The 18,603-nt window shown below is 40.6% G+C and overlaps 1 protein-coding gene across 1 annotated transcript in view; it reads left to right on the top strand.

Moving 5' to 3' along the window:
• Positions 1 to 1,088: 1,088 nt before the first annotated feature.
• Positions 1,089 to 18,603, top strand: part of MTUS2 (microtubule associated scaffold protein 2) — a gene marked incomplete at both ends in the record, with an annotated part of 168,973 nt that continues 151,458 nt past the window's right edge. Inside the window, 2 exons of the mRNA XM_084281481.1 lie at positions 1,089 to 3,380; positions 9,276 to 9,516. Coding sequence (XP_084137607.1) covers positions 1,089 to 3,380; positions 9,276 to 9,516 — 2,533 coding nt within the window. The remainder of the gene's footprint in view (positions 3,381 to 9,275; positions 9,517 to 18,603) is intronic.

Raw genomic sequence — 18,603 nt, forward strand, 5'->3', positions numbered from 1 at the left:
AAAGGAGGCTGAGAGGTGACCTACCTGCAACTCCCTGAGCAGGGGAAGCACAGAGGGAGGTGCCGGTCTCTGCTCCCTGGTCACAGACAGCAGGACTAAATTTTGGACTAAACCACAGGTGGCAGGGAGCCAAACGGATCTGCACTGTATCAGGGCTGGTGTATAATCCTGTATAGCTGAGCGTACACATACGCAACTGTCTCTTAGAATAACGTAGTTTTTCTTTGCAGTCCTCCATCCATAGTTCTTGCTTTCTTGGCACCCATGGATCTGGCTGAGGAGTATCAGAGGGGATGGGATGTCCACACAAGCACAGCAGTGATTTGTACAAGTCAAGGGAAGAAACTCATAAATGTCCCCTAATAGAGCTGGAATTTTAATACTTATGGCTTGTCTCTACAACGGTGCTTTAAACGCATCAGTAACTACTCTTCATGCAATAAAGACATTGTTATAGCAGTATGAAAGTGCTCAGATCCTTGATGCGGGGGTTTCATCCTCACCTAGCTATTTATGGCTATTTACAGTTGTAAATCTAAGTAGTGAAAAACAGTAGCAATTACTCTTCTGACAGGACAGTTTTAACTGCATAACTTCTGAAGTCAGAGATCTGGATTACACCAGAAATCTTTGCTGAGGCCAAAGTTGTGATTGAAACAGCATCTGAAGAGTTTGAAAGCACTCTAACCTGTGAGTGCTGCTGATTTTAACTTTTTTTAATAAGCATAATTCATGACACTGGTGTAATGTCTTTTTTTTTTTTTTTTTAAATTTCCTCACAGGTTGGCTGGATTAACTGGCTGTCATTCAGAGGGAACTTGGCAGATCTATTTTGCTTTCGTTGAACCTCTCTACTGCATGTCGTGAAGATTTCCTGGGTCCAGACGCTGCACTAAAGACAACTGAGCAACACAAAAATGTGACTTTGACAAGAGACTCCAAGCTTTCTGACTCGGAATTTTTTACTGATCGGTTTATAATTTAAACCTATAACTGAAGCATGCCTAATAATTAGTTAACCTGTTAGGGGGAAGAGGCTTTCTCTGTAATTGGGACTGCCAGAAAAAGCAGTCACTTGAAGTTTCAAAATGAGTGCTCCATTAATCCCAAACAAGTCATGTTATGCCCAGCTTCAGGACAACCACAGCGAAATAAAAAATAATAATGAAAGCACAGTGACTATGGGGGATACGAATGCCAACCAAATAGTGACAAAAGTTAGAACCACGGAAGGGGATATCAAGAAACGTGATTTGACAGATGAGAGTGGGAATATACACCCTGGAGGATTAGAGAAAGTTACTCACCTGAATACGGAGCAGAATAAACTGGCCTTCAGAGACCCTCGGACCTGTAACAGCAGTGTACAGGAAAGTAAACTGCCCTCAACCACAACCAGGGAAACAGGGAAAGACTCTAGGACCAGCGAAGCTAAGGATATATCAAGGCATATCAGGATTAGCCGAGGACAAAGTCTGTCCAATTTAAAAAGCAGCACAAATGATGCTAACCTGGAGGTTGTTTCAAAAGGTGATGTTGGCCTCACCCAAAACTTTTCTAAGGGTAAAATGTCCAGGACTGTGGAGATGGAGAGAATAAAAAGGCTTTCTCTGGGCAGACCGAGTAAATTGTCTCCTCAATCTGAAACATTTGCAAAAGAATGTGTTGGCCGCGTGTCGTGTAAACGTCTGCTTTCTGCATCATTGGATTCCATCGACAGGTCACACCATTTGATTGGAAATACAGAGAAATCACAAAAAACATCCACAGATCATTTTCTCGGGATGGTGTTTCATCCACTTGACAATACCTCAGAGGAAAATAGTGTGTTTTATTCCAAACCATCTACCTCAGGGAACAAGAAAATAAGTAAACCAGAAAATGTACCAAATGTTAACACTGAAAGCACACTGCATACTTTTCATACCAATCATCATTCATCTACTAAGCCCAACGAGACTGCTAGTAAATCAGAAGCACAATTAGGTCAGGGTGATAAAAGTAAGAAAATGGACCTTAAGACTGCACCATCTCTACAATCTAAAAACACGTGCCAACAAAAGATTGAGAGAATTACGCTGGTAGAGTTACTGGAGTGTCAAAAAGACGAAAGCACAATAGTGCAAGAAGAGAAAAGGTCTGTGTCCGACTCATCAAAATTTCAAGCATCCCATCTTCAAGACATCTGTAATAAAGTAAAGGAACCATTGTCAAGCCAGGTGGTAACCTATCCCGATGACAAATTGCAAAGTGATAACTTCACCGTCAATGGGGAAAGGAGAAGAAGTAATGACAGTGACAGCAGGGCAACTAGCCAGGTTAGTGAGGAATATTCTACTGACAAAGAAGTGGAAACAATATTCCCACTCACCTGTGATAGTCAATCCAGTGGCAAAGTGTCGCCTAGACAAAATGAAAATTTACATGAAGCTGATGCAGGTTGCACGGAAACAGTTGGTGAACAGATCTCTCTGATACATAACACTAACATACCTGACAACAGATCCTTGCAAGATAATGAGAATAAACTGATGCTAGTCAAAGGAGTCACCGAGGATGCTGCCATGCCTGTTTCTGATCTCTCAGATCAGCACAGAGCATGCAGTGCAGAGACAGCATCGAACCAACAACCTGACAACCACGACAGTGATGTGGAAACCTCAAGCTTTTCGGTTCCAAGTACAAAGACAGCTCATGCACAGAAACATCCTCCAGACGAAGCACCAGAGAGCTATAAGGCTTTGGCAAAGGCTGATACCTTTTTATGTGCCCCAACTCCCGTGCGCCCAGTGGCAATGCTGGATGTTAATAGTCAGCCCGCCCTATCTAACAGTAATTTGAAGGACCTTTATGCACTTCATGTTGACAAACTGTCACCCTCCTCAGTCCTACCTCCTGTTGACAGTACACGGTTGTTAAACATATCCCCTAAAGTGCCTCTCAAGGCTGCTTGCAGCAGCGCAATCCCCAAACCTATCCTGGTCCACCCCAAGGGCTCCCTCGCAGATAAGGCAGACGTGGACAGTGACTACAGTGAAAAACTGGAAGAAAGCATGGAGGTGAAACCTGCAATACCCAAGCCCAAACATGTCAGACCTAAAATCATCACATACATTAGAAGAAACCCTCGCTCGATAGAGCAGCTTGACCCTTCATTTGCACCACCGGGGCTGCCTTACAGTACCCCTGCGTGCGGCGTGCCAATCTCTACTGAGCAGAAGGCATCCAATGGAGGGGAGGTGAAGCCCCCCACCATCCTGTATGACAAATTTAAACCCGACATCCAGAAGCCAAGGCTCTTCAGTTCTGGATTGGTGGTGTCAGGAATTCGGCCCCCGGGACATCACTTCGGACCGATGAGTGAGAAGTTTCTGCAGGAGGTAAGGAGGTAGCTTTGACAGCCTCATTTGTATGCCAAGTGGTGATATTTGCATACTTTCTGCTGCCAGAAGCTAGTTGTCAAACCTTAAATAAGACGTATATCCTAAATCAAGGAAATATGTGATCATTAGAAGTACACTTAACTGTTTCTGGCATCAACCCTGTTGTGGTGTCTGATCTGTGACTGGAAGTTGTCACTGTATTCCTCCAATGTTTTCCAGCAAGCCAGTCCCTTCCTAGTAGTATAAATAGAGATGTTTAAAAAGAAAAAGACAAGCTATTTGAATTTATCCATAAACGGTCCTTCTATTTTTTCTCAAAGAACATCTTTGAGAAATGAATATAATTTGCCCACAGAGAGACTTTTCCTCCTTAATGGGAAACTTGGCAGGTTTTTACAGACAGAGCACCAAAGGTCTATATGCATCCTCTTCTGTTTAACAATACAGAAAACCAGGGACTATCAGAGTTCTTTTTAGATTATATGTATAAAATGCAGGAAGAGATTCACTTTGACTCACTGTAAAGTAGTGTGCTATACCAACAAGTTTCTTAAATACGAAAACTTGCCTGTGAAAGTTTTCCTGAGTAGCCAAAAGGTAATGGAAGTCCCTCTGCACAGTTCTGAGCCCTGACATCTTGTTGCGTTTCCACCTTGGCTGGGCAGGAGTGCAATCCCTGCTGGGAGGTGAGCACAGTGGTTGAAGGTTGACCTTGCTTGGTAGGTGGAGAAAGGGCAGGGAAGAGGGCATTACATTCAGGTCTGTGATGTGCCCTCGAGTTCACTGCTTTGGACCTAGGATAGCTCAATGAACAAGCTTTTTGTATAAATACCTAAGATCACACAATTGTATTTAATTTGAACTAGACTTAAAAAAAAATAAAATTATATATATATTATTTTTTTTGCTGTGCCTCATGGTGTGTTATTAAGGCTCTCTTAATGCCATGTCATTCTACATGCAGTATTTATCTAAAGAATAGCATTGAAATAACACATTTGGTGACGGTGTTGACGATCAAAAGCCATCAAATACCCATACTAAGATATCATGTGTGAGTATAGATTGATCCTTCTGGCATGTTAACAGGCAACCTAGAGACTGTTGAACTGATCATGGACTATAGTTTTTAATAGAGTACCATCTCATCCCAAGCACAGGAAGGGCAGTGCTGCCCTCTTCTCTTCAGCTTCCAGCTCTATCCCTTACATTTTGCATTCAGAGGAGGAATTATTAAAGTTTTTGAGAGCTTGTATATGCCACCCATTACTATGGTATCTTCACAGTCTCCCTGTAAGGTGAGGAAAAATTACTGTAAGGTGAGGGAAAATTACTAGGTTATTACCATTTAACTGAAATTTAAGACAAAATAACACAGACTGTGTAGCTGTTTGGCTGATTATAGGGTGACATGACCTTCCGAAGACCATAGGTTTCTATAGCCCATACAGTCGAGTTTGGGAAAATCAGGCAGCGTCAGCAGACCCAGCTGGAAGTGAAAGACTGATTTCTGGGCTGTGAAAGACTGTTCTTAACATGAAAAGGACTTAGGTTGTGGCAGGTCTTCAAAGTGATTTATTCTAGACAAGAGTTAGAAGGATGACAAGTATGAGCTAGAGAAGGCCCAAAGCATTTTATTCCCCTCCAGGAAAAATGACTTTGGGTGGATATTTCAATGGGGGTAGTGTGAGCCCAAGCAAGCAGCTGCTTCAGAGAATCTGGATTGCCTGGAGGAGATACTGGGAAAGAAGCTGATCAAATTGAAGTGCTGAGTTTGCTTTATCTCAGGAGTCAGGATTTCTAGGATCAGCTGCTGATAACAGGGGATGACATTTAGTCTCTTCTGAAGTCACCCTAAAAGCAAGTACCTTAATCCCCTGCTGGTAAGGGAATGACAAAGGGGAGTGCTTTGGGTCCAGAATGAATCAAAAGAAAGGATAAAAAGGGATCTGTGCAAGTGGACAGATGCTTAAAAGAGGCTTTGCACAGTATCTGTTCATGGCAGATGACTGATGTGTGATCCAAAGGAAAGCAATTAGAATGGGCTGAGGGAGACCAAAATTGCCCTGGCAGATTGACAGTGCTGAAGACTCGGAGCTCTTGTAGACAAGGAGGTGCTGGGGCAGGATGACTACTCTACATCACCTTTGTGAGGGAAAAACTCACAGACTACCCTATTTCACATGTCCAATTTGGGCTTTGGAGTGCTTTGATTAGCATTTTATAGCTCTTTACATAGCTCTGATAGGGAGTGTTAATAGCTGCTATCAATCAGACTTGTAATCTCTAAGCAGTCTTCAGCTAGCTAAACGGTAGACACAGTTAAATACCCCTTTGGGGGCCATCAGCTCGGAAAGATAGGGAGGTGCTGTCTTGGACAGGAGACTGCAGGGCAAGACCTAGCTGAGGAAGACTCAAGGACTAACCCTCAGGGCTCCTTGTGTTGCTGGTGCTAAAGCAGGGCAGCGTAGATGAAAAATCCAGCTCTTTGGAACATCAACATGGCATGGAGGTAGATCTTCCTTGTGCGCCTTCATACAAAACAAAACAAAAAAACACCTCCTACTTAAAAACGCTTTAAAAAAAATAAAAATAAGGAAACAAACAAACAAAAGTTTAGAAAAACTGATCAACAGGAAGACACAGCTTCCAAGGCTCACTCAAGATTGTTGATATGACTGTACTGGGAACATACTCCCCAGCTCAGCTTCATCCTCAGCTCACCCTGAGCCTGTTCCCAACGGCCACCATGGACAAGAGCAACCTGTTGTGGAGGGATAGAGTTTACCTGTATGAATATGATCCATGCTTTACCAGATAGGGGGGTCTTGGTCCATTATATTTGCTACCTTATTGCTGCTCCCAAGAGCCCTGAGTCTAGCAGGGGTCCTTAAGGGGATCTGCAGATCCCCAGCTCTTCTGCCTGTCTCCCCAAGGTCGTGCTTGCCCCATTCAACCATTTCTGGGGCTATTTGCCAACAAGGATACTTTTCTGCTCCATAGAATACGGACTAAAGCCTGCTGAAGTGAAGACCCGTTAAAGGGGTAGGGGAAGTTGATTTATATATAAGCAAAATTGTGTTGTTTTTCCCCTCCAGTCTCATGATGTGAAATGTCTGAATCAGTTTTGCTGACTCTTTTCCCAAATAATTGCCCAAAGCAGGAACTTGACAAAAAGGATTCTTGCTTGAGGCTTTAATGTTTGACAACGATATAAACAAAGTAACATGAAGGAAAATGTAGAGCAACCTTACCTGCTGGCAGCACTGCTCAGAATTACCCAGGTTGTGGAAATTCGTGAATGTTTCAGGTACTTGCTGTAGACTTTCCAGCTCTTTCTAACAAGTTCATTAATTTGAACTGTGAGTGGTGAGTGGGGAATGTGCAGAGAGTGATACACACTACAATTCTGAGCTGAGCTTCCTTTTAGCTGAAAGGCTGCCAAAGATCTTTTCTTTAAAAGTCCCTTGTACAAAAATCTGGTACAGGACACTAACAAGACTTATATGAATCCAAATCTCTCTCATCTGCTCTAAGATGGCTTTATAATCAATAATTGCACATGATTCTATTGGGACAACTTGAATTCCACACTTGAGGAATTCACTGCTAAATACAAAAGAAAAAGGGATGTATCTGCCCAGGGAGGTGGTGGAGTCACTGTCCCTGGGGGTGTTCAAGGAGAGGTTGGATGTGATGCTTAGGGACATGGTTTAGTGGGTGACATTGGTGGTAGGGGGGTGGTTGGACCAGGTGATCTTGAAGGTCTTGTCCAACCTTAATGATTCTGTGGTTCTATGATTCTATGACCATGGTAAGTTTATGTCTCCCTATGAACTGGGTTCTTTGAGAACCTGAACCTCTATTTCCTGAGAGACAGTTGGGTAAATCCTTCTCACTTCTTACAATGTGAGAAAATGTTTTATCCTTGTGATTGGTTTTGTGTGCATATTCCTGTGTTACTCGCAGCATACGGTCAATAAAGATGAAAATGATGTGACTGAAGGTTTAGTTAAGCTGACCCAGTTTATCAAAGTTGTATGGTTTCTATATTTAAAGATTAACTCTATTCGTTATACTAAAGTACTTGGCATTGGCATGTTTGCTGCCAGTTAAATATGAGATGATGGAAAGAGTATAGTGAAATCAGATTGAAATAAATTCATCAGGGAGAAAAAAAATAATTGAATCTTATCCAAGAAACAATCTCATATCCAGAAGTTGAAAATAAGAATCTAAGCATCTGCTACAGTCCAGGCATAGGAGATCATCTGTACAGTAAAAACCTGCATCCTAACTTGTAGAAATAGGTCATAGAAGTGTAATAAAAATGGAAACTGGTATATCTCATGGCAGGAAATAGTACTGCAAACAAAGGAAAAAATATAGAGCAAAAATATAATACTCAGTGCTTGTTGCATCTGTCCTCCTAGTTCCTGTACAGATGCCTCAAAGATGCTATACTTAATAGTTTAAAGCCAATCTTGTCTCTTTTAGCAAATTAAAGATTTGCTAAATTAGGATTAAAACTCTTGCAACAGCTAGGATCAAAGCATTTATAGCCAATGTTAAACTGCATATTCTGAATGCTCATAATTGCTAAATAGAAATTGATTTGGCATATTATATGCATCATAACTTGCAGCAGAGTTAATTAATTGCCAGTTACATTTCTTCCTAGGTAGCCTATGGCACTTTTTTTGATTAATTTTTAAAGAAATTTAGTTCAGATTTCGTATTTCCTAAGCCATTTTTTTCCTCTGGCCTAAATGAGATGCAATGAAAAAATATTCATGGGTCCTTGCTAGATTATGATGATTATGCGTTTTATAAGGAAATGGTAAAGAAGTTGGACTCTACCCAGAAGAGCAAACAGTTCTTTGCAAATGAGAGAGATGAAAGCCCAGAGAGTTTCTGGCATTGCTCTGTGCCCTCATCCTGAGATGGGGAAAGAAGTATACAGAGGTGAGGATCAGGGGTTGGCTGGAGTATAGAGGGATGCAGGGACTCAGCTGGGGAACCAGATCATTGTTTGACTGCAAGCTCTCCACTAACAGCCAGCTTGCTTGAAGCACGTCCAGCGTGGGACTTACTGTGCTGGCCTCACAGAATATGCCCTGTAAAGTACTGAGAGATTTGTCACTGACTTTTAGGAAAGAAGCATCTATTTATGACTAGCAGTAAATGTTTCACGTCAACAAATTTCCTTTTTTTTCACCAGATCAATTGGGCAGCTGTGTTTTATAGCTCTGATTTGGAATACTCTGTCAGCCCCCTGATAATAAAACATACAGAAACATGCACATTTCCACAACCACGTCTCTTTGGGAATTTAGGGGTACAGATTACAGTGCAGTAAGAGCACATGGAGTTTTTTCAAACACAAATAATTTGGCAATCCCATTTCTCTTATAAGGTGAATTAAAATACCTTTGACTTTATTTATAGCTGTTATATTAAAACAGACTTCCTCAAATTGTATCTATCTCAGTAAGAGTATTTTAAATAATTTCTAATAACAGTTCCACTTGCACATTCTCTGGGTGTATCTAACTCTTTAAATGATATCACCTCTCAGGACTTTACAATGAATTCATTTTCAATATTTGAAGATTTTATTTTATTTTTGTTCTGTTGTTAGTCAGTTTGTCTATTCTCTTCTTGGGAAGAGATCAATTCTTTATCTGGGTTTGTCTGGATTTTGTGATTGGAACATGTGTATTTGTGGAGAGGGATTCATATGGTTAGACCATCACTTTTTAAAAGTCTGCAATGGTCTGAAGCCCAGACTCATGAGAAGGGAAAAATAGCCTTTATAAGCAATTTAGAGATACACATTCTCTGCACATATTCATTTATTGCATAATACCTGTGTTAATGATTTTTCTGTAGGTTGGGGAAAGGCCTGCAAAAGATGAATTTTGTCCTCCACAATATACCCACTACGAGGTTCCACCAAGTTTTTATCGATCTGCCATGATACTCAAGCCACAGCTAGGACTGGGTGCAGTCTCCAGGTTACCATCTGCAAAAAGCAGGATTCTCATTGCAAGTCAAAGATCCTCAGGTACCTGTCTTCATCAGCAAGGAGAAATAGCAAGTGCTCCCAGCCTCTATCACCCTGATGCTTCAGGTAAAGTATGAACTTTCTTTCTTTTCCTTTAACTATAGTTACCAATAAGAACCTTTTTTCAGATGTAAGTATCACAAAATGAGCAACATCTTAACCTGACACTACAAAGCTCCAATAACACTCTTTGAGAAGTGTCCTTTTATCCTGAGGCAAGGCTGACTGAAGAGTCTGGGGCTTGCACAAAGGTTGTTTAACAGGTCATTGCCTACAGAGGAGGATCAATTTCAGTAATAATTCTCATTGTGCTCTTTTTCATCTTACTCCTCCTTGTAAATACCTGAAAAGTCTTTGCTTTTGTCATGTGGAAGATAATGGAACATTTTCTCCCATCATTAAGATCCCATTTTTCAGTCTGTCTATGATATTGTTCATCATGTTGTGTTATGAAAGTGTTGGTGGTGGTCAGATGTGCCAGCAGAGACCTTGATCCTCTGAAACCTTAGTATACACCTCTTTGGAGACAATGATTTTGATACCTTTTGATTCCCAGCTACTATGCAGGGCACAGCATGACCCCAGGCTGAATTACAGGGGAGGGAAAAGTCAAAAGTGTGCAACACCAGAAGACAGAGAGAATAATCACCTCTATAGGACACTTCTTGGTAGCCTGGAATAGCTTGGAGGTTTTAACAATGTACATTTAAGCAGCAAGTTCATGGACAAATGAAAATCAGTAATTGCCAGTGAAAAGTAACAGCTGCTTAACAGTCTGCAACTCTGCAGAGATCTTCAGATAATATTAAAAAAGGATAAAGTTAAGTAATGACTTGAGTTCATACAGTCCATCCTCTTGCCCCAGGACAGAATTCATTTGGATAAATGTTTATTTAACCTATTAATGAAAAACTATTTATAAAAACCTCCAATGTGAGAGATTCTACAGCCTCTGAAAAGGAAGGCTGCTCGAGTTAAAAGTTTTCCCTGGTGTTTTGCCTAATTTTTGTTGCAATTTATTTCCCCTCCTATCTGGAGAGGAATCACAGAATCATTAGGGTTGGAAAAGACCTCCAAGATCCAACCATCACCCTACCACTGATATCACAAACTAAACCACGTCCCTAAGCATCACGTCCAACCTTTTCTTTAACACCCCCAGGGATGGTGACTTCAACATCTCTATGTAGCAAATACTAGTTCAGCCATACATGTTGAGTTCAGTCAGCACTGAATGTGGGAATAGATGTGCAGAGAGCAATTGGATCGTACTTCCCATTTAAATGAAAATGCAAGAAGCTGCTAGTTCAGGATACAACATGGATAAGCCCTTGTGTAACAAAAGCAAGTTTGGAAGACAGAAATGAGGGCAATATACAAACAGGTCCTATTAACAAATCCAGTCTCTTTTCTGCTCCTTGGAAATAATATTACCTTGATTTTTATTCATCCAGCTTAATTAGCCTGAATCACTGATTACTGCAGACATGACTTTTCTCTAGCCATTTGTCATCTATATAGGACCATACATTATATATATTATTTGTGTATATGTATATATATATATATACATACATTATTTTTATTATTTTACCGTCTTCCTGTATTGAAATTCTAAAATCTAAACAGTGTCAGCCTATCCTTCCTATTTATTGCCTGTAGTATCAACTTCAAAAATTCCAGTGAATGAGAAATATACATGAGAAAATTGCAATAGCTGTTAGTGCGATTCCTATTCCACTGAAGTTCCTTTTCCTGAAGTTTTCCTATTTCTCAAAAGTTGGGGATTTTTGAATCTTATCACTGATTATTTCTTGGACCTTGCCTGCTTTGGTGGTCAATTTAAATCAACAGCTCTCTGTAATTTCCTTCCTACAACTGTTATTTTGTTTGTTTCTCTCTAGCCTGTTGATACCTCACTGTTTCAAAGATTCTATTAAAGATAAATCATGGTAGTCCAATAATTTGTCTGCCTTCTCCTTCAGGATCCCAAAGTGTACCTCATCTGGTCTTTGGGCTCTAACTGTTTTTATTGATTTTAAATTACCCAAGACTTGTTCTGGAGAGGTAGCTAATGTCTCTAGTTTTTCACTGTCAACCCCAGGACACGTTTTTTTTTCACTTCTGGCATCTCACTTTCCATTTTCCTTGTGACATGAAGAACATGTTTAACTTTACTGCAACATCTTGTTCTGCTGCAAAGTACTTCACATTGCTTTCTGGTGATTCTGTGTCTCCCGTTACCGATCTTTCCTAAATTTCTGATACCTTCTAATTCGTTTACATTACTTTTAGGTTTTGCATTTTATTTCACATTCATAAACTTGAGTTTTCTTTGTTCAAAGCCTTTTCTTTGCATATCCTAAGTGACTTAATCTTTCATCAACATGTAACTTCATAAGTCAGCTTATCAGTCTTTTCATCTTTACTAATTTCTTTTAGGAAGAATGAGTTGCTCACGAAAGAGGATCAAGGGACAACAAAGACAGCACCAGTGTAAGATTGTGAGAGCAGCAGAGAACTGCTTTCTGCAGTTGTGCCTGTGCTGCTGCACAAATACAGACCAGTATCATTTTCAGCTTTTTGTCAACCATTTTCCTATAATTTGGCAGTTTATTGTGGTATTAAACTTTGATCAGCATTATTGGTTTTGATGCAGTATTTGAGAAACACAATCAAATGTACCTTGGATGGAATCATATTTACAAATATAAGGAAAAAAATGCATGACCATATTGTTAGCATGTTGGAAGTGGTGCTGGTAAGACCTTTGATCATGGGTATTGTGGGGTGTAAGGGCTTGGCTGACAGCACTGAAAGCAGCTGAGGACTAGCAGGCATTTTTCACTCAAGCATACTAGCCCTGCCTTCAAGAATGCTAATCAGCATCTCTTGCAGCTCAATCCTGAGCTTTTAATCCAGTTTTTAATCCTTGTGATTTCAGTCCTGCCCTTAGGTAATGGAAACAGGGATCTAGCCAGTTGCCATCCAGTGACAAAGTGTGGGGTACCGCTGAGGATTTTAAAATTAAAATTGCCATGGCACAGTATCGAGGACAGAGCCAGGGCCTCATAGTAAGGATTTTATTCCCCTCTGCCATGCCTTTCATAATGTAGCAGCCTGCTTAAGCAGCACTGATAAGCTGAGTGGTTTGGCCCATGTATAGTGCTAATACTCATAAAACTGGCTGTAAGGTAATTGATAATTAAATCCCTGAACTGCTGTGATGGATTGCAAGTACGGCTCGTACATTAAGGGCTTTGTTAGTTTTAAGACATACCAGGTAGAAAGTGAAATAATGATGAATGTTCCCACAGTTCTTCAAGTGTGATGCCTAAAATGTGATCATTCATCTGTACGACACTGGACACAGGCACTGACAGTGGCTGCAAGTTACTTACTGACCAGTAATGCTACTTAGGTAATGCTTTACATTGGATGGGTCTGGCAAGCAGTCTGACCTGTAAAGAGAGGCATTGTGCACTGTAGGTAAGATAGGAAGCCACTGAATTGGGGTGTATTTAAGCGTATATTAGGTATCTGAAAGCTGAACTTTTGTTTATCTTATGTAAATTGACTCTGCTCTTTCTTTTGGAAACTTGTAATTCAAAACAAGCATTGAAGGATATTGTGTCTAGAACATATAAATGATGAATATGTTTCCTTGGTTCTGAAGACTTGGAGCAAATGTGGCAGGATATACATGTACATTTATTAGCTGATTAATTTAATGGGATTAATGTCTCATTTTGAGAAGTATGACAGAGATCTCATCATTAAATCTTCACTTAATTCTACACTTTTTTGAGTAGTGCTTATGGTAATTTTTTTTCTCAAAGAGGGAGTTAATGAAATTTTGTTTCCTTATTACCTCTCCATCGATTGAATTTTCCAGTCCTGAGGGTCTAGCAGTTTCTTTCATTTCTCAACAAGTCAACTCTTGTTAAAAATTAAATTTACATGCACATCAGGACAGCAGTGTTTCTGATTTACCGAGACACACACAGACATATGTATTTGTGTATTTGCAAATATTTATTGTAAATTTCATCATTAATGCTACAATATGTCTTTAGCTTTTTCCTGATAAGATTTCAGCTTTGCTTTTGTGCTGATTTTCAGGAATACCTAATACTTGAACAAATAATTGTGTTTTGGTGATACAGAAGAGGTTTTGAAGTTACTTCCTGAAGTATTTCATTACTGCTGCTCCAGCTGCATGCTCATTTTATAGGCTTGCAGTCTGATGTACTTGCATTTGAGCTGGAAGACTTAATTATTTTTTTAAGAAGAGAGGTGAGAAGTTCAGAATCAAAAATATTCTGTAACCCTCACTAATCTGCAATGGTTTCAGTTGTCACTCTCAGCTTCCTTTGGGTGAGCAATCTGATTGCATTTCCTAAAGAAGAATGAAGTACTTTGAAGGGAAACACTCCTCTCCATCGAAGTCTTGCTAGGGATATTGTCACCATACTCAAGACGTAGCCATATGCCACCTCTCAGCTCCCATCAGTTACTGACTCTTCAAAGACTCAGAATACCTCTTATGAGAAGGGTTGCCTATGTGGCTGTGTTGTATCAGAGATAATCCAGGTGTAGTAGCAAACAAATGCCTCATCCCCTGCCTCTTCCCCAAGGAGAGCTGATCATAGCTGGCTGGGCACCTGCAGCACATCCGAGCAGGTGATGAGCAGCAGCTTGGTGGAAGATGTGGCTCCAGTGCACCCAGATGTGGTCTTGGTGCCCTGTACTTTGAGAAGAAAATGCAGTGAGTGTGGCTCTGTTTCTTGTTTCTGTGGGCTGCGTTGCACATCAGCTCTAGAAAGTAAACACAGACATTTGCAGCTTGAATGAAGCACAAGCTGACAAATTCTTGGGGCACTGAGAATGTGCTAAATGGCCTTGGGTTGTCTGGGAGCTAGAAAGGCACAGAGCAGCTGTAGTGGGGGGTTAAATATGAAGCAGGTGATGGTGAACATTTCCTGCTATGTTATGTTCAACAGGGACAACTGTTTTGCCTTTGGAACTGGCCAGTCCCAGGCTTGACAGTATTTAGATGAGAGAGCATCAGGGAAGCTGGGCATAATATGCTCACTGTTGTAAAACCCTCTGGTTTAAAGTGTAGGTAATTAAACTTATTGTTTTCAGGCCTCTTTCCTCAGCTATTGTTCAAAGGAAAAATAATTATGTCAATAACAGGGAAAACACAAGGGTACTGGAAACAGAATAGGTTTCTTATTTGGCAGATTTGTTTTTAATCTCTGAAGATATCAAAGTCTGAGTTAACTCCGAGGTGCCTTGAAAAACTGCTTGTGTTATCTCTGACTAATTCTGCAAACATGTAGATAACATTTGTGCCCCAGATTTCCCAGCACAAGGAAAATGATGTTCAGAGCACCATCTAAAAGAAGGTGAGCTCTTTGAGAGTGAATCACACCTAGTGGTGGAAGTTTTAAGAGAAAAGCTTGTCCAAAAAAAAAAAAAAAAAAAAGAAAGAAAAAAAAAAAGAGGAAAAACAAACAAAAAAACAATAACAAAGGCTTAGCGTGGATCCCTAAATCACAAGTGGAGTCATGGAGTTGAAGTCTTGAACTGCTACTTTCTCAGATGAATACATGCATGGAATTCATTTCTATAGCTTTTCATTTGTTTTAGCTAAAAGCTATTTCAGCCGTCACAGAGAAGTCACAGTAAAGGTGCTCGTTAGTTATACATGTGCATGGAGATGCGATTTGTGTGCAGTGCAGATGCATAAGAAGTCTCGCTCAGACTGTTTTTAAGGCTCCCCAGGCACGTCTGTTTTTTGTCAATCAGTTGTTACCTCAAAATGTTTTTGTCCTCCTAGATGGAAATAGTTTGAAGTGTCACAGAAAATCATTTGTGTGCCACACAGACAACAATACTTAATTCTATAATTAGCTTCAGGCAGTGAGGCAAGCTGGAAAGATTTTTGCCAATTTTTTGTTAAGCTTATTTTGGCAGATTTTTATTAAAATGAAAGCTGCTCATTAAAATAACTTTTGTTTTGTACTTGCAGACCTTGTTTGCAGGAGTGCTTCTACACTTCCAAGAAATAGAAATAGAGAACAAGTACGCATCATAAAACTTGATGATATTTAGAACAGAAAACAGGTACAATAGGCTGATGCCTCATGTATTTTAATGGGAAAGAAGACACAAACTGGCTTAGCTTTAAGGATTTGAATGCATCCTTAATGTGGATAATGTCCTGCCCTCAGGTTCTTCTGAGGCCCTTGTGGTAGAGAAGAGCTGGATTACAAAGAAGGAAGGGAAAAGTAATTTAAGGAAGATGATGAGTTCAAGACACAAAATATTGTTAGTTCAGGGGAAACATGAATAGGAGTCACAAACTGAGAAGTCCCCAAGCACAGAAGTGTGAGAAACATCGGGAATAATCCTCACAGAACTGAGAGCATGAATTTGAAGGTAAAGGTAGAGATGGGTAGAGGTGGGGCGTTGTTTGCTGCAGCAAGGTGCCAAAGTTTGTCACTAATTTGTACCTCCTGGTTTTATGAAATTTCCTCTTCAGCAGCAGCATTGGTGGCTCCATGCTTGCTCTGCAGTGCTCAGTGCCCTGCTGGCTGCAGGCAGGTGCTCGTGTGGTGGCAGAGAAAAGAGAGCTTGGGGACTCAGCACAGGCATCCCTGCAGTAAAGCTGGGGACATGGGAGTCCCAGGTGGACCTCACAGTCCTAGGGCAAGCTCATTTCAAATGCTTTTTAAACAAAACTATTTCTAACCACTTCCCTCCCTGCCCCAGTGGATTTATTCCCCTATTCTGCTGCAGGAAATCTGTGATATTTATAGCTTTTTGCTCTAGAATGGAAAGGTTTCTCCCTCCACCTCGATTTTCAGTGGTTCTTAGGAAAAAGAAATCTCATCTCTCAGCTTGTGTAGCACAGGCCTAGTTATGCATTTTTTTTGGAAGCCTGGAGAACCCACAAGAGACAGCCCCATAGTTTTTCCCTGCTGCCACTGACCTGGGCAGGTTCGTTGCTCTGCAGCTGAGCTTACAGCTGCTTGCTGTGGGTCCTCACATTTGCTTCACATCAGGAGGCTGCTTGGGTTTGGCCCTGCCATTGATACAACACGGAATGTTTTGCACACTGTGACTGTTTTGTGTGCCTTTTGTCATATGTAGTGTCATTAGTATAATTAGTCCTGCAGGTACATGGCCAAGATGATATTGGGTCATGCCCTTGCTGCAACAAGTGTGTGGCTAGGTAAGTAGGATGTCTGGCTCATCCAAAAAACAGCTGCAGTGCTCATATCAGCATTGGTGAGGCCATGACAAGTCTGGATGTGGAAGGGAGAGATTGTGGGGTCATCCTTCTGTAGGAAGAAGTGCAGTTTTACACTGGCACAAGCCGATCTGCATCCCTCCTTGAGCATTTGTCAGTGCAGGAAGATACTAGTTCACTCTGAGGGATTCTGACCAAAGATAATAAGCATGTAATTCCTGGCATTTGGGACTCCTAATGCCTCTCTCTGTATACTTCTTATTGTTCCTACATGAATGTCAGTGAATTCTACATGAATATCTGTGATTCACACCAAGTGCAAGCTGTGCTGGTAGCACTGAGGGAAACGTTGGGAGCAGGTTCTGTAGTACTTTGCTGTGTAGTCATTTAGATGTGAATGTTAAGTCCCAGCAGTGGGGAGGGAAAACAGGGAACCATAAAACAGCTGTAATGGACCACTGTCAATGCAATACTGCACAAGCCAGCAGCAATCTGTTATCTATTCTCCTTGGTACTGTGCCTGCACTGCCCTTCACCTGCACCTGGAGCCCACAGCTCCCTTGGGGCACTTCATCACATAGTCCAAAGGAAGCCAGATTCAGCATCAAAGTCCAACATCATCCCTGGTGGTGAAAAAAATGTCATCAGGGAATTTTTAGTCTTTTGTTACATACTGCAGGTATTTGTTACTTTCTTTATGGTTACTCTCCACAGTACATCATCCTCTGGGCTGCTAAAGGTGCAGTGGCCAGACATTCAGTTCCTTGTGTCTTAATAGAGGCCTTAACTCATGAAAAATGGCTGCAAAAATACATTTTTAAGAGTTTAAAGGATATAAAATATTTCATTTCAATTATTTTGTTGATCAAGAAGCTTTTTTTTTTTTTTAATAGGAATGTGTTTTATAGGAAAACCACTCCTTCTTGGCTTGGTGTTACAGATAGAGCTATTTCAAAAGAAACAGCTTAGCTCTGTAGAACAAAACTTAGTATTGTTACTATCATGAGGTACACAACTATCTTTCAAAATCCCTGTAACATTTTTTTCTGCTCAAAGGGATTAGTCTTGTTTTCTATAAACTCTCCTCAAAGTGTAATGCTTCATTAACATTAATAAGGCTGTGACCTACATAGTTTACAATGGAATTAGATACTGTAATAATGTGAAGATCATATTTGTACCATGTGGTTAATTTGTATCTTCTTTTATATTATGAATGCTCACTGCACCCTTTAAAGTATGTGTCAGGTTAAGTCATGAACAGCATTGACCAGATGGGAATGGAAAGAAGGTGACTTTATGGCTTTTTCTGGCAGAGTATGTTGATAATTTTAATTCTACCTTGTCTTCTAACCTTCTGGCCCTGATTGCTGAAGCACTCAAGCATCAACTTTTAGAGAACTTTTTTTTCTCTGCTTTTCAGGATGCCACAAGGAACAGAAATATGTTAGTGTCAAAAATATAAATGCTCTGTCCAAATGTACAGTTGAGTTATAGATCTGCTTGGTATCCAGGCCTTCAAAGCAAAACCAAACCCAGAGCTTTAGTTCTTCCATGAAAACAATTTGAGACATTTATGGACTTGTCTTCTTTATTTGCCTGGAAAAGTTTGCCTAAGCAGAACATGGGTAGGAGGACAAACTGGAGACAGATGACCAGTTGGTGCTTACCCCAGGCACACATGGTAGCCAAACTGTTGTTGTTGCCTAATTTCATCCTTTGTAAGCCCTCCATTGGAAGTTGTCTGAGACTTGGTTGATGTCATCCATGTAAGCTGATGTTTTATAGTGAGTTGAACACTCTCGGTATAAATGGCTAGTGGTATACTAAAAAAGTACAACTTCACAGGGCAAGTTCTTGTTCCCAGGCATGGTGTGAGAGAAGGGCATTTT

This window comes from Netta rufina (assembly GCF_964035555.1).
Source record: "Netta rufina genome assembly, chromosome: 1".
Lineage (NCBI taxonomy): Eukaryota > Metazoa > Chordata > Aves > Anseriformes > Anatidae > Netta > Netta rufina.